At 43.1% G+C, this 27,398-nt stretch overlaps 1 protein-coding gene across 1 annotated transcript; it reads left to right on the top strand.

Annotated features, from left to right (window-relative positions):
• The first annotated feature begins 89 nt into the window (after positions 1–89).
• TADA2A (transcriptional adaptor 2A) lies at positions 90–27,271 on the top strand. Its single transcript, XM_074922623.1, has 17 exons — positions 90–152; positions 1,294–1,459; positions 2,271–2,377; positions 3,498–3,557; positions 4,175–4,266; positions 5,711–5,868; positions 7,272–7,360; positions 8,135–8,207; positions 14,494–14,557; positions 16,522–16,565; positions 17,093–17,203; positions 18,592–18,663; positions 19,276–19,408; positions 20,126–20,169; positions 23,112–23,185; positions 24,914–27,100; positions 27,167–27,271. Exons 2-16 carry the CDS (start codon positions 1,435–1,437, stop codon positions 25,097–25,099), a joined length of 1,332 nt encoding a protein of 443 aa, XP_074778724.1. The 5' UTR covers positions 90–152; positions 1,294–1,434; the 3' UTR covers positions 25,100–27,100; positions 27,167–27,271.
• Positions 27,272–27,398: the final 127 nt, after the last annotated feature.

Here is a 27,398-nt window from a genome sequence, read left to right as displayed (position 1 = left end):
GCAGCCGCCGCCGAGGGGCGGGGCGGGGCGGGAACGGCCCGGGCGGGGGCGCGCACGCACGCACACGCACGCGCACGCAGAGGCGCACGCGCACGGCGCGGCCGCGGGAGGCGGCGGCGCGCGGGGGCCTCAATCCGCCGCCCCGGTGTGAGGTGAGAGGCGGCGGCGCGGCCCGGGCGCGGCCCCGGCCCTGAGCAGCGAGGCGGGGAGAAGTCGGGACCGGACCGGGGCGGGGCGGGAGGGGAGAGGGGGAACACGGGCTGCCGGGAGCGCGCGCTGCCCACAGCGGCCTCCCGGGGGGGCGGAGCCTCTCGGGGGGCGGGGCCTGGGGCGGAGCGCGCCGCCTAGCGGAGATGGGGAGCAGGGCCCGCCAGGGCTGGGGCGGTGAGGGCCGTGAGTGAGAGACGGGGGAGTGGGCAGTGGGGCTGTGGGGGAGTCAGGTTGGGGCAGTGCGGTATGGGGGAGTGGGTCAGGGCGAGCGGAGGTTGGAGTCTGGGGGAGCGGGCAGTGCACGGGGCTGTAGCAGGAGCGGCCTGTGCTGCCGCGCTTGGTGCCGGCACTGCGCCGGCGGGTCAACGGTGCGCGGTGTCACGGTGACGGTAAAAAGTCCAACCTGGAAGTCGCTCGTGGTTGTGTGAGGATCCAGGCAGAGGTGCAGGAGGTGTAGGCAGGGCTGAAACAGCTGCCATCCGCTGGAGGGGCTGCACAGCTTCGGTGCTGTCCCCGGACACAGGACCATGCCTTCTCACGTGGTGCATGGAGCAGAAAAGTCTAGAAGGAAGAAACATGAATTTCAATAAGTGAGAAGCCTGAGCCATCCCCAGCAAAAATACCCTGTAAAAATGCAACATGTTAGAGACCCCACAGTGGAAAGCAACTCAATTCCCTGATGGTGGACAGCAGTGTAGAAGCTCGCTGTACACGTGCTGGTGAATCAGGCCTGCTCATAGGAGCTGCCACATAGTCAACACTGAAAATGTAGTTGATGTCAGCACGGTAGATTTTTGCACTGCTGTGTCCGCGCCACCTTCAACCCCTGTTCGTTCTCTTTCTAGTGCTTCTTGGAGATACAAACACGTTTTTGCACAATTGTTCGTAACACTGTGTTCAGCACATACATTCCTCCTGAAAGCCTCGGTTCGGGAGTGGTTTATATCCCCATCATCACATCTCTTCTTGCGCTGTATCCCATCTCTCTGCATTTAGTTTCTCATACACAGAAGACAGACTGTCAGACATGTCAAATGGTCCCTGTTAGGAAGCTGCTGACAGCCCTTTTGCTTTTCTGTTCAGGACGCTCCGGGAGGATCTTCTCTGCAAGGGCTGCGTGGGAGACATCCGCAGGGAGAGAACACCCTTTTGGGACATACTGGTTGGGGCAAGGCTTATGCTGCAGGTTTTACTCAGGAGCAAGAACACCACCGAGGCAGAGGAATGGAGCGCCTGGCCTCCTTCAGTAGTAAGTGCCATAGGATGGCATTTGGAAAATATTTGCCATTGTTTAAAGACATTAGAGGTCGTCTAGGGGAGGGAGACAGAAAACCAGCAATATTTGGTCCACAGGGTCACTTCTTTGATCAAATTCTCAAGAGCGTGAGTACATGAATGGTTCAGTGGGAATTTGGGTCCTTTTTCTGGCGGCTTTTTATAGTTGGGCTAGTTTAAATCCATTTTCATGGAAAAACAGGGCTTATAACTTGACAGTCTGTTTCTTTTGACTGCTTCGCAGTGAACAAAAGAAGAAAAACTTTCAGCGCAGTGTTTCATTCCTTGTTCAGCAATCTGAGCAGTCCGAGGTTTGGACAGGCTGCAGAGCAATCTTGTTGATGCCTTTGCAACCACAGCAATACGCTTTACGAGTCTGACTTGAGGTGGATGGATGGGAGACTGCAGCCCTCTGCGCAGTATTCTCCACAAATAAGGCCTTGGGTCTGGTTTTGGTGCAGAACACAAGTGTGGGCGCTGGATCAAATCAGCCAGCTAGCACAGCTCCTGGCATCGCTGCTGAGCTGTCCTGGGAGGCTGCGACAGAGAAGATTGTCCTTTGAGTCGCTGCACAGGTTTAGGTTTAGCCCTCAGTGTATCAGGTCTAGCAGGGATGCAGTGCCAGCCGAACCAGGAACCTCTAACAGATATTTGGAGAAGCTGCAGTAGGAAAGAGGTTTTATACAATTGAGTTCACTTAAAATTACCGGGCACAAGTGAATTTAGGTGATTGCAAAACCGGTGCCTTGTTTGTGTTGCATGAGATTTTACTTTTGGCTTCACAGATGATCCTTTTGATAAGCCTCCGTGCCGAGGTTGCTCTTCGTACCTCACGGAGCCCTACGTTAAGTGTGCTGAGTGTGGGCCTCCTCCCTTCCTCCTGTGTTTGCAGGTGAGTGCAAGGAGAAAAGCAAAGGCATTAATTTCTTTGAGAAAGTCATCAAAGGCCTGGCCAGTGCCAAGCTGTTCCATAAACGCATTCATAACTGGTCCCTGTAAACTTGTATCAACACACTTATTTGCTCAGGGACAGGGAAATGACAAAGAATATGTTGGAGGCTGAAGAACTGAGGCAGGAGCAGCTGCAGGAGATTTTTGTGAAGGCAGCCAAAGCTACCTAAAGACATGAGCCAGAGCTACCTAAAGACATGCAGTCAGCCTGACTAATGGAGCGTGCCACTGCATGTCTAAGGAGAGATTGTTTCTGTCATTTTTTATGGCGTGGAAGAGAAAAGCCATCAAGAAACACCCTTTCCCTGTCACGACACGTTTTTTTCCTCACAAATGGAAAAGAAAGTTTGGGGAAAGTTTGCAATACTAACAATAATTGTGACCAGTTCTTTAAAAATTATGTGTGTGATCTGATAACCACAGGAAGTACTGCTAGTTTTAATCATTAAATAAATAAATGTGCATTATTCATGATTAAAAAATGTCAGTAACCTCTAAAACTGTAAAAGGAGCTTGGCCTTGTGCTCAGATATGTACAAAATACACAAACCCATATTTTGTATGTTGGGTATATTTTTGTTCATCTACCTGTACTTAAAAAAACAGAAATTTAACTGTTGCGAATAGCTGCAAACCATGCTGGTGCTTTTTAAACAGAAACCCCAAGGTTGAATGGAAACTGTGTTTTCAATACTTAAGAAATGCTCTGTGCTCTCTTCCTGGAACAATCCACTTTAAAACATATCACCAAGCTTCTTTCACCTGCTGATCTTTGCCAGAAATACTTTAAAAAGTATGTCAGTTCACAGGAGTTATGTCTTGGTGCAATGGTGCGAAAGACAAAGTAAGATACAAAGACAGATTTAATACAACTTTAACCAAGCTTTTTCTACCGTTTTATGTTTTTTCTAAAATGAAATTAGAAAAATTGAGTATCTTTTTCAGCATATCAGGTGATCAGTTTTGGATACCCAGTGGTCAGAGAATGAAAGGAAAAGAGACCAGTTAAAATGTTTTCAGGGCAGAAGACACTAACGTAATGCTAATCTTTTGTTCTACAGTGTTTCACACGAGGATTTGAATACAAGAAACATCAGAGTGATCACACTTACGAGATAATGGTAAATATTCCTTTTAGATACCACCTCCCTAATCCTGAGCTTTCTTAACTTCCAAGCAGTTAGACCTTTGCTTACTAATATTACACTGAAAAGTTAAGTGATATAATTCTTTGATTCAGACGTTTAGAACTACTAAAAAAAGGAGAAGTCTTTCTTGAGAGCAAAGAAACATATCCACCTGGAACATAATGGAATGGTTTTTTTACTGTGCCTAGATAGCACAATGCATCTCACTAGACTTCCAGCTCATTAACCATGTGAATCAACTCCTGTTTCTCTATTCTTGTTCTTTCTTCTCCCAAATTAATCATTTTTGAAGTCTTCTGTAAATTTTATTGTTTCATAGCATAAGATTGTTGCATTATTGATGGTAGATACAAACTGTAACAGTATATTCAGAAGATCTGCAGCCACAAACTAGTTTTTACTGTAGTTGATGACCCAATGACCTAAATAATTCAACAATTATTTGGTCAGGTTTCACGGGACACAGTAAGAATTTAAAACTACTGGTATTATATACTATGTTGTCCTGTAGTTTAGAACCTCTTTGTTCTTCACGTGGTGGATTCTAGCAGAGGATCACAGCAGTCTGATTTGCTGTTTTCCTTCTCCAGACTTCTGATTTCCCTGTCTTGGATCCTAACTGGACAGCTCAAGAGGAAATGGCTCTCCTGGAAGCTGTGATGGACTGTGGATTTGGAAACTGGTGAGAATTTAAGTGGTTCAGCCAACTTCAGTAAATGATGGGTAGTTTTTCGTTTCACTTGATCTTACTGTTGAATACATCAGAATATTCAGTTGATTTATTGTGAGTGAGACACTAATTTATCAGCTAAAGTGGAAGACTGGGGTAGCAGATTCTGTTTTCGGATCTGCTGTTAGATATCTGAGGGAATTGTTAAAGGCTTCTTCTGAGATGCAGGACACCTCCAGCAAAGTACAGAGTTCCCTGAGTTCTCATTAAAGTCGCTAGGTATCCAAGGAGCTCAACAACATTTTCTGTGCCTCAGTTTACTCCTCTGTAAAAAACAACTGCAGAATTTCTTATCTCGTGTGGGTTCGGTTTGCTTACAGTTGACTAGTTAGGTATTGCTATTTTTGGAGGTTTCCTGCTTCTCTGTCGTATTTAGGATAGAGCACTGGAAAAATCTTATTATTTTTACATGTTCTGTTAAGTTAATTTCTGTAGTTGCTACAGGAGTTTTATGCATTTGTAAATAAAGGAGATCTGTAGTCATGACTTATCTCTCTTCTCCTTCATGAAAAAATAGCTTTATTAAAAGTATGGAGCTCCAGACTTCACTGAAACAGAACTAGGAGTTCTCATGCGTACATTGCTGTCGTAATTAACCGCAACCAGTTTGCAGTCTTATGTTCTGCAAGTATGTTGTCTAGTACACTTTGTCCTACTTAGCAATACAAGTAATGTTCACTTTTTCCTTAAACACTTGGCATTTTTCAGCCTTTACCAAATAAAGGAAAAACTGACTTTTTTTTTTTTTTCCTGGAATCCCTTGCATCCAATTCTGAGTTTAATAGAAATTAAAATGATTGCTGGTGGTGGATTTTTAAAATGTTTTTTTGTCCTCAACTTACACGGCTATTTCATTAAGACAAAATGCTTCGTATTTCTAGTCAACCACTTTTCCAAGAAGGTTTGGCAGAGATTTCTAGAATGTGTTTTGTACAACCATTTTGGTGTTTAAAAAAATCTGTTTAACGTTGCTACATGAAAGAGGAAACCACTAAAATTGAAAGAGAAACTTTAGAAGCAGAATGCAATTGTGGACTGAGAATTTACCATTACCTGGAATTAGTAAAATGTATAAAAAGCTCTCAAATAACAATACTAAATTTCAAGCACATAAAAGATTTAGTGCGTTCCATCAGCCAGGGAGTTTCTCGTGTAAAGACAGTGAATTGCATTACTCACGACCACCAAAAAGTGCTGCCCAGCACTGTACCAAACATGTAAGTATTGGCTCAGTGTTAGTACACAAAATGTGAATTCAGGCATCATTGCAGGGCAGTTCTCTGCACAAAACACGATCAATTGCTTGTCCAAAATTCTCTTTTTCCACTAGAGAAAGAAAAAACCCTCAACATTTCTGTGTTCTTCATACTAAGCCTCCCCCTTCTCCCCACTTCAGGCAGGACGTAGCGAACCAGATGTGTACCAAATCCAAGGAGGAGTGTGAGAAACATTATATGAAACACTTTATCAACAATCCCTTGTTTGCATCCACATTACTGAACCTGAAGCAGGCGGAGGAGGCGCAGCACAACGAAACAGCCATTCCTTTCCACCGTGAGTATCCCCTGCCCGCCAGCACCCGCAGGGAGCCTCCCCACAAGGTCTCTGCTCTTCCAAAAGTGGAATGAGCAGCCTTTGGAGAAGGGCAAGCACCACACATGCAGTTTGCTTTTGTTTCCAGGAGAGCTTGTTCTAATGGCTGACTTGAATAACTATAGTAGTAGGGTTTTATTCACACTGTGTTAAATCATTGCTGTATCAAATAGACAAGACTGCCAGTTCAGTGGGAAAAGGGAGGGAGTGGAGTGATCAGGTTCTCAAAACCAGAAGTTCCTGCTCAGCCAGTGGAAATGGTCACTCACAGAAATCACCACAGCAAACGCCTGGCTGCACATGTTCGCTTAAAGGACAAACTACCTCAAAGCCACTTCACATGTGGCATGGTGCAACGGTGTGGCCTTCAGGGCAAATACCAGTGTGAGTCCTCACCCTGATGCTGGGCTGGTTCCGTTTCTTGTCCAGCAGTGTTAACCGAGAAGGGATTTCTACCTTTAAAACATTTCATCTGTGTACCGGGCCTGACTGCTGATGTGATTTGTGATAAAATCATTCCCTTTAAACTATGCGGATTTCACACCTCTTTAAAACTGCCTTTGAAAAAGTGTATGTTAAATTTCAGCAATTTAACAAATTTTCACTTTTCCTTAAATTTAACATCTTTAGAATTTCCCCGGTCTAGCAGCTGTTCCATTATAAAGCTCCCCAGAATGGCTGGGTAAAAAGATTGCTTGGTATCTGGAGGTTTCAGTTTCACAATAAAGTGGTTAGAGCTAAAGCTGTAGGAACTGGACAATTTTGGTTCTGTCCCTGGCTGTCATTGATTTTTTTATGTGACCTGGGCCAAGACAAATTCTCTGTGCTTCATCTTGCTTTATCTGTAGCATGGGACTTAAACTGCTTAGCTCCTTCACGAGTGTGTTGTGAGCCTCGGTCCATTATTGTCTGTAAAACACTGAGCTCCTCAGTTGGGAAGTGCTGTAAAAATTCCAAGTTGTATAGCTTTAATTGCAGCGCTCTGTAAATGGCACCCAGAAGATGGCAGATTTAACACCACTGCTGCTATTAACTAAAAGAACTTGCACGCTGAGACTGAGTGATCTGCAGAGGTTTACTGAGGGGATGCTGAGCTCTGAAATGTAGAGTTTACGTTTTATAACCTATTTATTACCGTGAATTTCCGTGTTTGAGAATACTGTGAAGATCTCAGATTACTGCATTTTTCTCTGGATGAACTTGGGTCTTTTTCTGAATATAATGCTGAATAAAAGCCCAGTAAGGGTGTTTTTCTTCAACGAATTATTCCCAGGTTTCCTGCAAAAGAAACACCTCTTTACAGATCGTTAAAAAAAGACCCTAAGCACTACACAACCACTAAAAACCTTGATTTTTTTTTTCAGCTGCTGATGATCCCCCACGGCCTACTTTTGATTCCCTGCTCTCCAGGGATATGGCTGGGTACATGCCAGCGCGAGCAGACTTCGTTGAGGTAAGACTCTCTCTTCTCCCGTTATTTTAAATTCGCTACTGAATGCAAGATTAGCGAACGCACACTTGTTTGCCCCTGCCTGTAGCTCTTTACTCCTCATATAAAAACCCTCAGAAGAGAGGACAGGGCCGAGTGATTAATCCAAGGGTTTAATTGCAGAGGTGGCGCTGCGAGCCTGCGAAGCTGCTGGCAGGCAGGCTGTGCGTCCCGGCGCGGCGTGCGGGCTGTGAGGCACGCTGCTACCACCAGATGTCCAGTCCTGAATGGCTCTTATGTAAGCAGGCTAGATGTTGTGAATTAGATGCTCAGCAAAAGGGGTCAGCTTCAGCACGCTTCTGTTTCTTTCGCCGTAGAGAAGCACATAGGAGCCCGATCCAAAGATCGCTTGAAAGACCTGCATTGTTTTCAGTGGTTTTAGCTGTGGGCCCAGGGCCCCAATTCCTGTTGCAAAACAAGCTCCTGTACATGAAGTAATGAATTCAGCCATATATAGGGGCTTGGTTTTGTACATTTGAGCAGAATTTCCACCACAGTGCGGGAGATTACTTGATTAATTCTCATTATCCTGTCACAGCATCCTGCTCCAGTTCCAGCCACGGGGGTGCATATTACACATTCCCTAGTGAAAGCTCCCCTGTGGTGTATGTTGCTCAAGGTTGGAACCTTGTACAACTGTGTATGAGTAAATATCTCTTTTCAGTATTATGTATACTGAAACTCTATACCAATTTTTTAGTGCTAGTTAGTGACAATTTACTAATCACCTCTAAACAGGAGTTTGACAACTATGCTGAATGGGATTTGAGAGATATTGATTTTGTAGAAGATGATTCAGACATTTTGCATGGTAAGTCCCATATTTTTGTACACTGTCTGAAAACAATGTTTCCAGAGGGCCTACACAGCATTTCATTGGGTCTCTTTTTTCTCTACACAAGTTTTAAAAAGCAAACATACATTTTTAATGATCTCACTTCTGTGCGCTGGGGTTTAAACACTGGCGTTTCTATGGTCCTTACTTCCAAATGTCCTTTAAAAGCTCTTAATCAACTTTCTTACAAATGGTATTTATGTATAAAATAATGCACTTCACTCACTACTGAAATGAGCCAGTTGTAAAGTAGAACATGTCTGAAATCAAATAGTCTCCACCAGTAGTAGGCATCTCTTTAGGAAAGACACAAATGTTTTATCCAGTATAAACTCTAGAGAAAGTTTAGCTAAGTAGAAGCAAATTATCTGAAATAGCAGGGAGGGAGCAGTACATCACCGTTTGAATAAACAGTTTGAATAAAACCACTGTTTTAATAGACCTACAGGCCTATTAAAAACCAGAAACATTAATTCCTCAATATTAATTCTCCTCCCTGGCTGAAAGATATTCTTTCCATCTACAGAATGTTTGTGAGCACATAGCAAGGCACAACCTTTTTTCTGATGCAGAAAGAGGAACACTTTCTTCTCTACTGCTGATACCACTTCCCTCTACTATATCTAGTTTCTTAGAAGACCTCTTACTTATTCTAACCTCTGTTAGTTGAGGAAATCAGGTATCAGGGTAGGTATTGATACAGGCAGCAAGGAGGTGTGTAGATTAACTACGTGCAACACATTGAAGCTGTTCTGCTCTCCAAGTTGTGTGGTTTTCCATGCAATAAATATGGACTCTGAGTTACAGGAGCACTAGCTGTATGTGCCAACTCTGTTATTGTGAAGAGGATGGCTGTCTGATGAGTCCAGTTACTGCTACTGGGTTTCTGTGAACGTAGCTGCCTTAAGAATACCAAATATCAGGAATTATTAAAATGACATTTTAATCCATAGAGAAGAAAAGATCCTGCTTTTCCCCACGTTTATAAGTACATATAGTGTTTAAAAGTACTTCAGAATTCTCCCATCCATGTCAGGCAGTTCTAAGCTAAACCCTTAGCATCCCTTGGAGCAGACAAATCCTGTTACAGACAGACAGCCTTTCCAAACGTAAAAAATCAGTTTGAAATTTAGCAGTGTACACAGAGCTTTAAGGAATGCAAACTCCCTTGGCTCAAAAAAGGTTATCAGAATCATATGTCAGTCTCTTCCCTTTTAATGTTTACTGAAAGGGGGACTGGCTTGTGGGCATGTCAAAGATTCATCACGTCACCTCTCTACCATTTATTACTATTAAAAGATATATTTTCTTGCTTCCATGTCCTATTCGGAGTCCTGGTAAGATGAAAAGACAATTTCCTAGTTCTGTTCATTAATTGATAGCTTAATATTCATTCAGGCTAGTTTACTTGCACTGTCTTCCATACCCCTTACACATGTCCTCCTCCCACTGCACAGTTCAGCCAAATTTAAGATACCTCCTGTTTAAGTTGTCAGTCTGAATGTAAAAATCAGCTTTCCTCATCTCTTCAGAATATCATAAAGCTATGCAGGGCCAGACCCTTTGGTCTCTCCAGCTCAGTGTCCTCTTAGTACCCCACAGCAGACGCAGGGGAGGAGAATGTAAGAAAAGGCAAGTATAGACAGATACTTTTCCTGTCCTATCTTCCACACTTCCTGCAGTGAAAAGTTTAGAGAGTTCTTGAGCCATAGGTTGTGTTCAGACCATTTGGACCAAAGGATCTGTCCTCCATGAACTTAGCTAACTACTGTTAGAACTGGATGTATTTGTACCCCGTAACATCCTGTAGCAGAGAGTTCGACAATTGAGTTAGGAGTTCCACAATTTAATTATGTGCTGTGTGAAAAAATACTTCCTTCTGTCTGTCAAATCTTTTGCCTGATAATTTCATTGGATGTTCTCTAGTCCGTTCTTCAGATGTCTTCAGTATTTAGTATGGGATGTCAGGCATTTGCCCTGGGAAGACTGTTTGGCTGAGGTTATGGAGCGTGACCAACGACATTTTCAAACTCTTAGCTCAGGAGCTGGCATATTCCTTCCCACAGCTGTCCGAGATCTGCCCATGTGAGAGAGAATGCCTCTAAAAAATGAAATCCCAGGGTCTAGCCAGCTGTTTTTCTTTTACATGAGGCATCTTGGGGAGAGAACAAATTATTTTCTAAAAAACTTTGGAATTGGATCTTTCCCTTCTCCGAGTTAATACAAAAAAAGAAGGAGCTACATCCTCCCCGTCCTGCAGTTTTAAAGATCTCAGATGCTGCCTTTGCTTGAGAATATTTTGCAACCTAATTGTAGGATTTCATACGGTAGAAAATGGCTCAACATTTGGATCTGAAGGCTGGGACTGGCATTTGGATGACTTAAGAAACGCTCGTACTTTTAGTTAACAGGAGGGGAGGCGGTGAGGCAGCCCTGGAGGCCCAGCTGCTCCTAATCTCTCCCCAGGGTGCCTGGCCCTCTGCTTCCAGGCAGCAGCTCTAGCCTGCCTCTCCACCCCCGCCCTGCCCACTGGCAAACTCCTTACACTGGATCTTACAGAAATGTCCTTGAAAAGCAGCCCTGGGGCTGGCTTCCGCACCTGCTTGAGACACATTTTTGCTGCACAAACAGCAGACCTTTTTTTTTTTTTTTTTTTTTTTTTAAAAGGTAAATATATAAACCAGGGTTTTAACACATTTTATAGCCCAGAGAAACCCAGATAGGGTCTTGCAGTGTAGATGAAGTATCAGGTTTGTGAAACAATCCTCAGTTTGTTTTCATGACATACATTAAACCTCACTGGGTTCAAGATTAATTTTTGAAAACTACATTTATATTCTGTTTTCAGAAAAGCTACTCAAGCTTAGACCCTGAGAACACACTGACCAGAATAATTTCTATGGTCTCTCTTTCTTTCTTTCACAAGTCACAGATCAGTGCTGCAAAGTCGAGGTTGCACATAACACAGGAATGTTTGATGCTTTCATTGGAAGGAAATTCCCTCTTCTTCCCTTTCCTCCACATTGCTCTGTTTTTCTTAAAATTTTGTAAAAAACACTTTATAAAAAGTTCTAGTTCTAAACTGCTTGACCTCTGTTTCCTGATATCATTGCATTTTCCCTGTTATATTTTCCTGTGTCGCTCTAAACAAGTTCTCAATATTCCCACAAGAAAGAAGAGTGCAATTTAATACAAGGTGGAAAGGCTCCCAGGCAGCCTTTTATGAGGAACACAGAAACCTGCACCTACTGACTCACCAGCTCCTCCCACCACAGGAGGTCACAGGCATCGTTCAGTCACTTCTTGATATTAGCGAGATGGTAGAAATTGTAGGAAATCTCTCATGTTTCAATTAACGTCTTGAACTGTTAACTTTTATTCAGTACTTGTAATAAGTGCATGCAAATACATATTGCAGTTAAACAAAAACATAATGGACAGATCAAAAGAAACCACTAGTTACAAATCTGATTCAGCCCAGAGTGCTTGAATATTTTATGGATTACAAATTTTCATCAGACTGAATTATAAACCTTAGTAATTTATCTTTTTTTCCCTGCTTTTTCTCCTCGTGTAAATGATTTTTACTTCTAACACTGGAAATTAATTGCTGAAACAGCAAGTTTAGAAGTGAATGGAAATAGACTGCGACTCTGTCTGTACAGTGGTGAAATTTCATTTGATAAGATATGAGGCAGTCAGTGTCCTTCTAAATATTACATGATGTTTATTCTTCTGTGGAGGCTCCTGCCATGCTCCAAAGGCAGACACTCTGTTTGCCCAGGGTCCCGCTTTCCTCTAGGGAGGGTGAAGTTGGATTGTAGCCATTAAGTTTCTACCCACCCAGGCACACACTGGATACACAGCCTGTTTACTTTGATTAGTTTGCATTCTTCCCATTATTTGGGCCTTGCATGCCAAACAGGTTAGCTAGCATGAAACAAAGGTCTCACTCATTAGTGCTCAAAAAAAGTTTTTGCAGACCAAATGAGGCTGAAGAGGAATGAAAAGCAAAGAAACTGTTTTGGACACACTCTGGAGAAACCAAAATATTTTGATTTTTTTGGAATGAAGAAAGGAGCCTTGAATTTCTGCCTATCACTGGATCCTGCCCAGTTACTCTGACCGTCTCGAAGAACCTATCATTTCCCAAAATGGGCACTCTGAACACAGTGTCAGCTTGGATTATCTTAAGTTACCAGTACAAACAACTGCCTCCCTAGTATAATCCATGGGGAAAAGCACAGGCAAATCATTTTCATTCGTACAGCATCTCTTTTCTCATTTCAATGCAGCATGTAACAGTATAGTAGTCTGAGTTATTCATGCATTCCAGATTTTGTAATCGGCTGTTCCTGTGTGAATATGTCTATTAAAAACAAAAGCCTCTCCAAAAGTGCATGTGGCAGCAAATACTAATTTTTCTGTAAGCAGAAGCTCCATTTTTTTCCCTTCATTTGTTCTCATGCGCGTTCCTTCCCCTCCCCAGTTGATCATAATTTCTTGCAGAATATCATGCACTCAGGTGAAAGCATCAAAAAGCAATGGTTATAGGTGCATAATTACTTGTGATATTTATAGAGGTTCCCCAATGCAATTTCTGCATGTACTTATTAAGTTCTGCCCACACAAACCCCAGAAAATAACATGTTAGCTTAGCTTGCAGAGAGTTTAAAAATATAAAAATATTTTCCATAAATTGGCACCGATTCCAACACTTAGTAATATATTTCATTCATGCTTAACTTGCTGCCTTTCCCAATTTCTTGTCCCCACATTTAAGCAAGAAGGAGAATTTGCTACCAGTGCTTGTTCTTAAATTAGGAAACTTAAATACCTATTTATGAAAACACACGATGATTCTTGAACACTGGTTTTGCAAGAAATTTGCAAAACGAAGTAAGAATCTTGTACTTCTGTCTTCATATGTAATCTTTTACTCCTAGATTAACATCAGATCAGTTTGGTGTAAATTGAAGATTTTTTTCTGCTAATACAGAATCAGCAAGTATAAGTCAAAACTGTTGGCTCCTGAGCTGATACACACAGCCTTTGGGCTTCAGCTGTCCCTGTTTATAAGAAATTTTATTACCCAGAGGACTGCACAGATGAATTGCCTCGAGGATAGGGGCTTCCTGGTGTTTACATATAAATACATATTTTAAAATAGACACATAACCACACTTCTTTCTTAATTGCATTATTAATTATTTATCGGAGAGTGCAATCAATAAACTGCCAGTATCAGTTTTGCTCTTTTCTTGTAACTACAGAGAGAGGATTGTGGGTTCTGTCACACTTGGGCCACCCCTGTTCACACAGCACGGTGGGCTGAAGGGGGACGTGCTCTTGCTTAGTTTCTCTACAAAGCATAAACCCACTGTCAAGTCTTAAGCCTCTTCCTTCTGAGAACATATTGAAATGATTAATGTAAAGGAAAAAAAGCCAAGCAAGAAATCGGCCAACTCTACGCTTATTTAATGACCTCGAATTTTTGCATTATTTAACAAAGTGAGGGAAGGAAGGTGACAGGTGTCTCCTTATCTTTTCTTTCAAGAATTTACCCAAAAAGTTTATTAACCTAGTGGTTACAGGAAAAAGAAGCTGAAGGATCTCCAAGTGGATCAGGCAGACTGCAGAGAGATTTGATTTTGAAAAGGATGTGATTTCTAATGAGCACAGCTTTTTCCTGTGCTTCTCCACGTTGTCGTGAACTATTCTCTTTGTACTTTTGGCAGACAGATAAGTTTAGAAGTTAACAAGCTAAAATCTTGTAGATGTTTTTAAGAACTGTTAGCAAAGGCTACTTTGAATCTTCACAGTTCAGAACTGTGTCTTTCTATTTTTTGGAGTTCCTTGTTCTGTGCAAAGAAGCGTCCAAAGATGATACCTCAGGTCCTCAAATCTGATAAATTTGCTTTGCAGGAGAAGGAATACTTAACAACTGCATGCATGAAGGAACAAATAAGTGCTAATAGTAAAACTGTCCAAGAAGGAAGAGGAAAAGCGTTCTCAGGATCTATGCAGGTTCATTATTTACAGGCAGTAATGTATTTGTAAGGACTAAGCAAGACAAAGCTGCTACAGGTAGCATGTACACAGTCTGCAGAAGGTTAGCCTCTGGGGAATTTATGCCCCTGTAAAATTGCCACAGGATTTTTAAAACAGCAGAACGACCATTTCAACCTACCATGAACTTGAAAATTGGCCTAATACAGCGATTACTGATGTATTCTGTAATCTTTTTTTAATTACTTTGCAGCTCTGAAGATTGCAGTTGTAGATATCTATCATTCCAGGTTAAAGGAAAGACAGAGAAGAAAAAAGTGAGTTTTCAAGCAATAACTGTGTTCCTTTGCTTCATTACCATGTTTTGGTCCCCAGTGTTGTCCTAATACTAATCATAATTGATTTCCTGTAGCATCCTTCCTGACAACCCCCATGCATGGAAACCTTCTGCTATGAGATTTGCATCCCAGGCTTCACCTTGGATGTGTGATTTTCCTGCTGTGCACAGATTAAGATCAGGCACGTGGCTTTCAGCCCAGAAAACACAGATTAACAAACCCTGAGATTTACTAGTACACGTGGTTGACAAAGGACCTCTCCACACCATAACTCTCCTTTAAATGCTCAAAACAAGGCACTAATTGTGAAATGCTTATTTTCCAGTCCTTTTTAACGCATGAAAGTCATGTACACGGTGCTCTTCATATTACTATCCCAATTCCTGTTATACATAAATAACTCAAGCTTCTCTCACACCTTAGGAGATCACGTAGCCATTCTGCAGAATGAAAAACTGAAATACTCTCTGGGAAACGGGTCACAGGTCCAGAGCTAGGAACCAGAAAAAAGAGGCAAATCTCTGTTCATTTTGTTCCCTCTGTAATGCCGATGGACTGCACATAATTCATTTTCTACTTTAGGGGAAAAAAAAAAAGGAGCTGCCAGTCTGTGACTAATTGCTAGACCCCCACGTTCTCTGTAGAAATGCTTGCATCGTTATTCTTCATTCTTAGTGGTCCATAAGTTAGTTTTCCACAATGTGTAATGGAGATAACTATATTGCTGACATGAGTTTGAATAATTTATTCAGTTCATTTGACAGCTTTCTAGAATGACTCAATCTATTCATTAAATTCAGTTTTATTATAACTTTCAAATACTTTGTTCAATATTTAAAATTATATCTTGCTGTATTACTCCCTGCTGGAAGAATTAGTAATTTGGTGTAAAACTCCTCCATTCCTTTCTCCTCATAATGTAGCATAGTTCTGCTACAGGTTAGAGTTGATACGTATTGACCTGGTTCTTTGTAATTCATAAATAAAAAAATTTATGTGATATAATTTCCATTATGATATGTCGTATTAAAAGGAAGTGCCATAAGGCTCAGTTACGTAACTCAAATCGGTGTCGGTTTTTGTAAAGTTCCTATAGCAGGATGGGACAAAAGTCTGGAAAATGACCTAAAAGTGCTGATGTCAGTCTCAGAAAAGCTTCTCTACATGGGACAGGAATATTCTTTTACACATACTAAAGAAAATGTAATGGATTTTGTAGAGCAGATTCCAACCTGACCTTGACTAGCCCAACTGTGTAGTATCTCTTACCATTTGCAGAAGTTGGGTGCTTATCAAATCACCCCATAGCAATGACCACATGACACCTGCTGAAACCTGTGACAGATGTCTGTGTCATGCACTGTGCAAATATCTTACCTGCCTTTTCACTCTGCTCACTTCCCTGATCCTGTCAGGAGCACTTCAAACTTACGAGTTACCTAAATCATCTTCCTCTTTCTAAAATCTAAGCTGCCATGGAAAAATTCTTTCATCCTCCTCCCAGTGGTGAAATTTACAGTCCATCTCTCACCTTTGCTCTCGTAGAAGGACGTTTGCCTCTCTCTGTAAGCTGGAAATCACGCTTCACGAGACATTCCTTCACCTCCAATTTGGGAAGGGCAAGTTATAAGACACTGCAGATGCAAAGTCTGTGCCTAAAGAAGCAATTTCAAACCTTTAAAGCAACTGTAGCTCCCTTTGTACTTAGTGCTGAGAGCTGGACTGATGCACACCGCTGCCCAGAATTTACCCAGATTAAAGCTGTGCTGCATCACTACACCGTGTTTCTCAGCTAGCCAGCTCAAGGACTGTGGAAATTTCATACACGTTTAGATTTAGACCCTTCTGATGGTCTAAATCAAGTTTCTTCTGAAGCCTTTTTATTTATGAGGTAGTACAAGAGTTAATGCCTTTTATTAATACCATTTTGCTCTCAATTACAGAATTATCAGAGATCATGGCCTAATCAACCTCAGAAAATTCCAGAGTGAGTATCAGGTGTAACTGTTTCACTTTAAAGTGGCCTCTACTCCTGGAGCAAAACTTTGCATGTTCCCTGTTTCCAGCGCACCAGTGTGGTTTATTCATACTGGACTGTATTCAGACGGTCTGAATTCCAGCAGATTTCCTGCCCCAACTGTTTCCAACTGGCTGGCTCAAACTGCTCCCAGCTCAGTGTTTTAGTTACTGCCTCAAAATTGCTCTTCAGAAGTATTTCAGTCTCCACTGAGTAAGGAGAGAGGTGAAGGTGAAATCTAGGCCTTTTAAGTGCATCTCACTATTCCAAGAAATGATAACGTTTAAATATCATCCTTTATGCTTTTAAGGGCTGTGTAATTTTGTTGCTTTTTACTCACTAATTTGTAGTTGCAGCCCCAAAATGGCCAAGAAGTGCACCAAATGTGGATCTTCGGGCACTTCACAGAGACTGGTAGTCACTTCAGGTTCCAGTGAATTTATTTTCTTCTCGCAGTAGGAGTGATAAGGTGTGTCACTTTTTTTCCCCCGCTCTAGTTTTGGAAAGACGATATCCAAAGGAGGTTCAGGACCTTTATGAAACAATGCGACGATTTGCACGAATCCTTGGACCTGTAGAGCATGATAAGTTCATTGAAAGCCACGCATGTAAGTATTTTGAGGATTTTAGCATATATGCTCTTCAGTAGGCATAATGAGGGGTTGCATCATCTACAAACTTTCCTAAATAGATCCCACTCCTGGAGGGCAGGAGGTTGTTTTCCTCTTCCTCCCCAATCTAACTACCTCAGAAAAACAAATAACATTTGTGGTTTGATATATTAAATGAGCAAGCAACTGTTTTTTTCCACTAAACTGTGTCTGAGTTCTTTGTTTGATTTTTCAGTTGACTGAACATTCTGGTCATGTATTAGAAGTAGTATTTTCTTATCAAAAGACCATTATTCATTTACTGGGACTCTATATCACTAAAAGAACAAAATCCCTAAAATTTATATCTGTATTGAGAGATTGGGAGCTGGCAGCAAATTGTGAATTCTGTGAAAGGTGCATGTTAAACTATTACATGTGTACATAATTATATAGTACAGCTGTCATTATGGCCCTTACCTTGAAGGGAGAGGCATTGTTCCATCACCAAATCATCTTGAGTCTTTATGCATAATCATAGCATGCATTTAGTCAAATTCCAGTACGAGTCATTACATCCTGCTTAATTCTGTGACTTAAACTGGGAAAATTGTTGCTCATTAGAAGGAACAAAGCATTTAAATAGCTGTGACTGTATTTTCAGGGCACCCTGTGTGAAATACCAAAAGTATGATCCTGCAAAATCATGAGTCCCACATGTGAGCATGAGTCCTGGAACCTCATTTTGTTGTTGTGGTGACAGCAAAGTCCTCAACTTGACCCGACAGTCAAGTACCCACATTATACAGATCTCCTGAGTAGTATGAGGAAGCGAATTCGAGACAAGCAAACTTGCTCACTGTAAAACTAAGCAGTGCCTGGAAGCCAGCTGATAAAAGCTAGACAGTAAATATCTCTGAGCAAAAGAAACATGGATATTTAATCTTAGTGACTGCAGGAAAAGAGTTGTCTGCAAGGAAAAATTTTGGAAGGTCCAGTTATGAAAATCATAGTTCAAAGACAATATTAGGTGCTATAAGGAGCCTGGATGGAGTTGTTTTTCAAACCTATTGAAATGCCTCCTGGAAATCCTACATGATTGTTAGTTGCCTTGTGCAGGGCATGGCAAAAGAACTGTCAAAGCATGGAGATAAAATAACTTTTCTCAGCACACAGATGCTAGAAACCAGCTTTAAATCTGTGATCAGGGAGCGTGAGGACACAGTGGGTTTGAGATGTGGTACAGACTTGTGCAGAGACCCTGTCTGTGGTTCTGTGTACTTCAGAGCAAAATGAGTAGACAACTAAGAACTAGCAGTGTTTCTAGTGGAGTTGGCTGCCTTCCCTGCTGACCCACATTTGGGTTTTTTTTGATTTCCCTTCTGCTTACTCTTTTGGTAAAACAGTGGAATTTGAGCTGCGAAGGGAAATAAAGCGCCTACAGGAATACAGAGCTGCAGGAATCACCAATTTCTGTAGTAAGTACCTGATGCATTATTCAGCCCATTCCCATTCATCAAGGTGTGGAAGGGTGATTTTACATTTAGGATGTGTTGAATAAAAAGACACTTATTTTTGAAACGCATTTGCCTGGCTCTTTAACTGAACAAGGCGTTAGCTTCAGTCCAGCTGTGGTTTTTTAAAGTTAGTTTGAGCCATCAGCTTGGAGGAAGCTGCCTAGCAGAGCTCTGCTTTAGTCACCACTTTGCAAAAGATGCAGAAAAAAAAAAAAATGTATGTCATGGCACAATGGTCTCCAGTGCTTTATCTCTGGACACTTGCACTAGCTATCAACAAGTGTGATATCAGGGGGGAGGCCTAAGACCTGTACATAAATGAAATGCCCTGTTTTATCCTGGAATTGGATCATGGAAGCCTTTTTTGTTTGCTTTTGGCCTGAAATTTATAGGGGGAGGGATGCAGGGTGGAATCTAATATCTTCTGATGCCAAGTAGTTGTCATGAGGGAGAATAGCAGAGTCTGGTCCAGAGCTAGAGAACAGTTTCTCACTTATTTCCTAAAGCAGAAAAAACAAGTCTGCAAATGTTGACCGAGGCAGCTGGTGAGAACGTGGTATCTGTTTGCCACAGGTGCCAGAACATACGATCACCTCAAGAAGACGAGGGACGAGGAACGCCTGAAGCGCACGATGCTGTCGGAGGTGCTGCAGTACATCCAGGACAGCAGCGCCTGCCAGCAGTGGCTCAGTCGACAAGCCAATATGTACGGTTACAGTAAGAGTGGGCATTGGACATCCCTACGCTTTAGTCACACAGGGGCACCAAACACGTTTTTCTGTCCGATATAATGCATTCCCAGTTAATCACGGCAGGATCAGCCTGCAAAATTCAGAAGGGCAAGAAGCTGGCTAACAGTGGTGCTTGTTGAAGTGCAGACAAGCAAGCGAAGAGTCAGGGCTCAGAGTCTCAGTTTTCTGTATTTTATATTTCAGGAACTTAACTGCTGTTAATAAAGTCATGAAGGGAAATGAGGTCTTTATGGATATTAATGAGGGCGCAGATGACACTTGAAATGTTTCAGGTGATTTTAGATGCAGCAGCATTATTAATGTGTAGTCACCCTGCACAAGCACTTTGATTTAAGGAGCAAGCTGCGATGCAAAGGAAGTGCATCCTGTATGCCACGTGGGCAGAGAAGATGATCTCTAATTTCCCCTGTCAGCCTTCACTGCATTGTTTATTGTACCCCCTGCCCCCTCCCCTTTTTTTAAAAAAAAAAAAAACAACAAGTTTCAGACATGTTCTTCAATCTGGGAGTGCTAAATATTTAGAAATCCTGTTGATTTGAGATGAGAGCCTGGGTTATGCGAGTTGAATTGTATAATTATTAGAAGTTGGGGGGAAAGTAGTTGCAGTGCTAATATATGCTGTTATTCTTAAAAAAACATGAAGGCAATTTGAAAATTTCCTTTCTTTTCAGAGATTCCGGCCTGACTCCCACGGTACCAGTTCCCTCAAATTCAGGTAACTGTTAGGTGATAGTCTGTGGTAAAACCCCACCTGAACGTCAGTCATAGCATTCTGACAGCCGCGGGAGAGTGGCTCTCTTGCTTGAGTGCTAAACCTCAGTCCTCAGCCCTCACTGGTTAAACACTGCTGAAATCAACATTACCTCAATCTGTAACTCATTCCACATACAAATCCTGTGGGATTTTTTCCTGAATTTCTATATTTTTCTGACTGAAGGGGGAAAGCCCATCCTAAAGCTACATTAACAAGCAGGAAAGAAAAGAATTTTCACATGAGAAAAAAATTTTATCTTTGAAAGATAAAGCTTAGCCAGGTTTTTAATGAGGCTGTACAGCACATACCATAGCAATAAGACAGACAGCAGATTTGGGAGGGAATAGCACCAGAATACCCAGGGTGAAGAGAACAGGGTGATGTCACAAGGTAATAGTACACCTAGAAGCGGGTGACATAACAGTCAGAACAGGGTAATATTGCACCCAGAACAGGGTGATGTTACACCCAGAACAGGGTGACATCACAGGGTGAGAGAACATACAGAACTGGGTGACTTTACACCCAGAACAGGGTGATGTTGCACCCAGAACAGGGTGACTTTGCACCCAGAACAGGGTGTCCTAACACCCAGAACAGGGTGATGTTGCACCCTGAACAGGGTGACGTTGCATCCAGAACAGGGTGACATAGCACCCAGAACAGGATGATGTTGCATCCAGAACAGGGTGACATTACACCCACAACAGGGTGGCATCACACCCAGACCATACAGTTGCCTGAGAAGCAGACAATAGTTGCAGCATCAGGCCCTCCAGGGTGACAGACTGAGACGACACAGGTTGCCTCTGCAACTTCAGTTTTCCTTTTCTATGACAATCCTTTTATAGTCTTTAATTCTGTAAATCACAAATTATGGTTTTTTCCACCAAGAGGACCCCACTTCGTTCAGTGCCCGGTAAGGGTAGATTCAGGGGTCAGTCAAGGCCCTCCCGAAGAAGACCTCTGTAAAACCTCACCTCATTTGTTGGGGTCACAGGGTGGTGTGGAAGGAATGAGACTGGGATAAAGTTTTACTGTAGGGCTGTTAAACGTTGCCAGGGAAAACTGGCTTCAAGCTCTGTCTCTACATCCAGTTTTTATGTGGATGCTAATAACCCTTGAACCAAACTTGTCAGAGGTGGACACTGAGTCTATATATTCTTCCTCGTTTCTGCCAGAAGCCTTTTAAATTTGGGTCAGAATACCAAGCAATTAGTCGTTGCAGGATGCACTACGTTTTAAACATATTTGGGGATCACTGAGATCTGGTATTTTGGAGAGAAAATAGCACTGTGTGTCTCAGCCTGGGCACGCAGAGGCCATGAAATGGGGACAGTATCCCCCCGCCTGAAGGGCTGGTATGAAGAATGAAGTTAATTTTTTGTCAAGTATTCAGGGGCCCGTGAAGGAGGAGAGCCTGAGAGAACATGAATTGTTTTTGCCCGTGGAACTCGGATGGCATGCGGTGTTTACAGCCAGTATCACATGTGGAACAAAACCCAAACAAAATACCATATAGTTGCTAATTAAGCGAACATGCTGCATACTGAACAAGGCAGGGATGCTGCGGAAAAACTGCCACGTGTCTATATAATTAAAGGCTGCATCATACTAAATATACAAGAGGGTAAATTAATGTTGCTTAACTTTACTTCTACATTTGACTTTGCAGCCTTAATATGTTTTCTTTAATGTAATTTGCATGTGTGTGTTATTTCCTGGGTTTATAAAAGACTAAACCCAAATTCTGTCATGTCTCATCATAGCACGCTCGTTCCAAGCTGTAGAAAGAGGGAGCAGTGGTGGGAAATAACTTCTACACCTACCAGAGACTCACTACTCCACATTCTTTCTCGTCCTTCAGTTCTCTCTCTGACCAGGCTCCCCAAACCCAGCCAGGCTCCCATCTGATTCCTACAGTTGCACAGGAGAAAGAGAGAGAGAAAAGATCCCCAGTCCCAGAGGCAGGACCCGGACAGGGCAGGATCTGGAGCAGCAGCCAGCACAGCCCTTGGGGAAATGGAGCTGCGCATGTCCCTGGAAGTCATCACTTCACCTAATTTGGGGAGTCTGTCCTGGGCTGGAGAGACCCATCTCTGACAGTGCTAAATATGTAGCACATAGCACAGGGGCAATAGGCTGTCTAAAAATGTAAATAAATAACCCTAGCTTTGTTCTGAGCTCTGGAAGTTAAAAAAAAAAAAAAACAAAAACTATTAGAAAAAAAAAAAAAACCTGCAAGTAGACAGCCCTTGTGAAAGTTTAAGCTGCACCAGTTAAAGTTCAGCACTGTCAGACTACCTTGTGATAGATACTTCTTTCAGTATTGTTTGTCGTAACAGACAAAAATCCACAAACTGCATTTGCTTTACAGTATCTGCATCGTATTTAAAGGCATTTAAAGAAAACTCTGCCTCCTGCCAGCAATGCCAGGGAAACTGGCTGCTGTCGGAGCGATGAGCCATCTCGGCATCCTGGCAGGGCGCTGGTGTCACACCTGGGAGGCTGCTCACACCCGGGGCACACCCTCCCCGCAGCACCCACCCCCTGACCCCGGCTGCAGGAGGCGGTTTAGTCAGGAGGCACAGCCCAGCTTAACCACAGCCAGTGCCAGGTGACAGAAAGCTGTTGTCCTCCAGTTCCTCCTAAAAGCCGGTGAGCCCGGGTTAACAGAGTCCTCGCGCAAGTGTTCGCAGCGCTTAACTCTGCCAGTTGCAACATCAAACCTTTATCAAATCGGTGCAGTTTTTATGTCAAGCCCTGAAAAACCTTGTCTACAAGCACTTGGATCACACTGGGTTAACGTCACGGGATTGAATTGCCTCTGTGGTAACACATCTAAGGAACAGCCCCGGCCAAAGCTCCGCGTTTGTCAGCGTTTTCCTTTCTTGTCTCCGCAGGCAGACGGAGTGCCCCACCGCTGAACCTCACAGGTCTCCCGGGGACAGAGAAACTGAACGAGAAGGAGAAGGAGGTGAGGAAAGGAATGGAAAGAGAATCTATATAAAACTTTAATCTTCACAGTGCAGGGGTGTTCACACCATCTGCCTCAGGTGCTGTGAATATCACCTCAGCTTTATGCCCTGACTACGCTTTCCTGCTCACAAAAATCATTCAAGTTTTCCAGCTGGCTCCTTAATTTCAGTTCCCCTACCCTACGTACAACATGGCTGCAGCAAATTGGCTTATTTAGCAAAGAAAGGTGGAGTGTGCCAAGGTGCTATTACGAGCTATTACAACATCCAGAGTATGACATCCTCTCTTCCTCCGCTGTGAGACTGGAGTGAGCAGAAGGGTCATTTTTTCTTAATGAACATTGGTTTTAAAATTGGTAGAGGCTTTCATCAAAGGCTTCACTGGACACATCGCTGAACCTGAATAGCGGAGCTCTGTCTGTGTTAGAGATCTCACAGCCAAACCTCAACCAGTCACGGTTGGTGTTTCATTGTAGCACTGATGCAAACCATGGGGGCAATAACAGTGCGTTGTTCTTTTCATGTTTTTTTCCATATTTCTGCCTTACAAAGCATATACCAAGCTTTTTGTATGCACGTGTGGAATCTGGCTTTCTTTAAGCTGTGGGTTGTTGTCCCGTGCAAATGCAGTGCAGGGGCAACATTCATGGCTCAGCTGCTTCTGCAGCCCAGTGTAGGCCTGTCCTCTAATTCAGTGAAAGGCAACACTGGAAATTATTGAAGTTAAAAAAAAAAAGTCTTTTAATAGAAGCCATAATCTGTCCTTAGATTGTCCACAAGGCAGAGTTCAATGTGTGTGAAACGCAGATGTGTTTCAGACTTCTCCCTCTGTGTGGAAGCTGTTTCCCCTTCGCTGGAGACGGCAGCATTGAAAATCAGATCACAGATTCGCCATGGAACATGGCATTTCTGGCTCCACTCGGCATATAAATAATAGTGACTAGGACATTAGTGTATATGGGGAATCTGATTTCCTCGTCAGCTGAGACATAAAGTCTGAGTTCCTCTGAATTCTGCAATTTCCTATCAATGAGGAACAATCATTAAGCTTTTCCTTATTAAAAGGACGAGACAGCCAGTACCTCCACTGGGAGCAATACAACGCACCAGCTCGACGGCAGCTGGGATTTGGAAGCTCAGTAGGAGCATTGCAGCCTCACGGCAGAGCAGAAGAGCTGTTGAAAGCAATTCCTTCTCCCCAACTTCCACACACGTCATGCCCTCCCTGCACGGTTGCCATCACGGCCTTCTGGAGGGGGCAGACGTTGTGTGCATAGCTGCTTTTGTAGAAAGGTATTAAAGACTTAGTCTGCAGGGGATTAATAGACAGATGCCCTCCCTGGCTCTGGTCCAGCATGCTGAATTGCTGGTTGCAAGTCTCTTTGGCATGTGTACTTCCCTTGGTTTGTAAAGAACAACGCCCACACAGGACACACTCATAGTTACGCTCCTGTGAGCCCAGAGCTTGCTTTCATCCTCCTAGTTTGTTTTTTAGGCAGGAATGTTTTTGAATGCAGGAGCCAGCAAGCTGCTCCCCTCCCTACCTGTGGATTGAAACAGCTCGTAATGCAATTACTGTATGCCTCCCCCATGCAAAAAAAACCCAAACCCCACATTTAAAATGTTTTCTGAAAAAATATTCACAATGTTACTCCCCCAGCAGGGATCACAGAATGAAAGAGCATGACAAGTGTTAGTGTTTATTAACTTCACCTTTTGTCTTCCAGCTCTGTCAGATGGTGAGGTTGGTCCCTGGAGCCTATTTAGAATATAAAGCTGCTTTAGTGAACGAGTGTAACAAACAGGGAGGCCTGAGACTAGCGCAGGCTAGAGCGCTCATCAAGATCGATGTGAACAAAACCAGGAAAATCTATGACTTCCTTATCAGAGAAGGGTACATCACGAAAGCCTGAGGACAGACATGGGCGCGTTGGCTGGAGCAGACAGATGTGGAGAAGCTTTGAAGTCGCTTTGACAGCGCTGAAAGATTTTAACAGTGTTGAATGAAGGACATTTCCTTTTGTTTAAAATCTTTGGGGGCTTTTTTTTTTTTTTTTTTTGTAAAAACAAGTAGGGAGCTTTGTTAAATTGTGTGAATACTGACATTTCTTTGTCTGGTTTCCTTTTGACTCTGCTGTTTAACACTGCTGTTGTCAGAATTACGCTGCCATGTAGCGCTGGAAAGAATCATACGCCATCTAAGCTAGACTTAAATGTGAATGGGCATTTATTTCTAACACCTCTTATAACTAAAAAGGGAATCACGGTACTTTTATGCTGACAGTGACACAGAATAAGGACAGAAGAGCAGCACGCAGCGAGAGTGACACTTTGACTTTGTGTGAGTACAGGGGTATAGAAACGCAGTCCCCTCCCTTGTACTCCTTCCTAAAACAGCGGCAGCTTTCAAAGGAGATAGCACATGCCTGAGGGTATAAAAATAGAGTTTGCAGTGGTCCACTCTTTTTAACTTAATTGTGATAAAGGATGGGAAAGGACATTGCAGGGAAGCTCCTCAACAGTTGTTACTTTTATGTGATATTAGCACATATCACAGCATGAGAGCACTCTACAAACCAATAAGCTTCATCTCCTTGCTACTGGATTTGTGATAGTCAAGTTCTCTGTAATCCCTCAGTTTAAGTCTTCGGTGCTCGGGCTCGTTGGAAAGGCTGGATGTCACAACCAGAGCTGGGTGTTACAACCAGAGCTGGGTGTTACAACCAGAGCAGCCTTTTGGAACACGAAAGACGCTCTGTACCCTGACCTTCTCTCACAAAGATAACAAGCAAAGAGCACCACAAACTGCCCAAAGCACACACTTCAGCCCTCCTGCTCGTGGAGCCTTACTCTCAGCTTAACCGCGTCGGCGGCGACTTACCCAGTTGACCAACAAAACAACAACGAGGTGCAACAGGTCGCTACACACGCACAGTGTCATGCCGGATGATCCATCGTGGGGATTCAGAACAAAACCTTTGTATTGGAAAACACAACCGGATGATGGAGATGGTTCTTTTCAGATGCAGCTTGGCGTGGATCACCAGACAGTAAAGTCTTTATCAAACAGCTTCCGTTGCTAACGTATAACACTGAAATAACATCCCATACGTAACCTGACAGCCAAAGCAGGTGGGATGGTGGGTGCTCTCCAGTTGGGGATCTCGTGGGAGAGCTACAGCTATACCAATACCTATTTAAGGGGGTTAGATTTGGGGTTTTTATTCCCCCAATTATCCTGTGTACCTGAGGTGCTACTGAATGTGAAGTATTTTGATTTATAATAAAATCAAAATGGCTTGAAACAGTCGTACATTCGCGTTCCTGGACTCTGAGTGGGACTGTAAAGGTCACGCAGCTGCCTGTATCTGTATCCATCAGCTTCCAGCCATGAGAGAGAGATAAATGCCCAACAGTGGCTGTATGGATGCGACCACTAAATTACCTAGAAAATATCACTATTTAAAGAAGAGCAGCAGTAATAAACCACATGTTGAAGATTAAAGTCTGTAGCAGTTGAGACTGTATAGACTGGGAATGCCAAGGGAAGGGACAAAGTAAGCTGTAAATCCTTGGAAATGTTTTTCCCTGTTGTCTTTTAACATTAACCAAACAGCTGAACTACCTTTTCCTCTTGCCTGGTCTCCTGTGCTGCAACTTGTACCAAAAAAAAAGCAGCAGATGAGTCAAATACACCGGTACCATCCGGAGATCGGCGACATCCTGCCCAAACTTCAGCGACCTTCCTTCACCCCAAAGTGACCCAGAGAGGACTGTGAGCATGACCTGCTTTGGGCACTGCGAAATAATTTGCCCATCTGGAAAATGTCGGGGAGAAAAAAATCTCCGGAAAGGTGAGAACTGTGATTAACTGCTCAGGAGGGGAGCCAGAAAAGAGACTTTTCTTTTCCAAGGTAAGAGGGCATGAGGCAGTGGGGAAACAGGGCTGGATGTTTCCCCCGAACAGCATCGATCAGCAGGTTTCCCCCTTTCACAGGGCATCTCCCAAGCAGGGAACAGGCCCCCAGCACGCCTGTGCTGCCGTCAGCGCCTCTGCTGCCCCTCCTGCCTTTAATTGCCAGGCCCTACCACCATGTCCTGTTGTGAAAGGAGGCCAGAAAAGTCACCGCAGGAGAAGGCTCTTGGATTAAAAAGCTCCATCGGTGTGGGCCAGGCTGGGGGTGAGATGGGGACCAGGGGCTGGGTGACCGT

This window comes from Athene noctua, chromosome 19, assembly GCF_965140245.1.
Source record: "Athene noctua chromosome 19, bAthNoc1.hap1.1, whole genome shotgun sequence".
NCBI lineage: Eukaryota > Metazoa > Chordata > Aves > Strigiformes > Strigidae > Athene > Athene noctua.
Note: the sequence above shows the minus strand (reverse complement) of the source record. Positions and strands in the feature narration are given on the sequence as shown.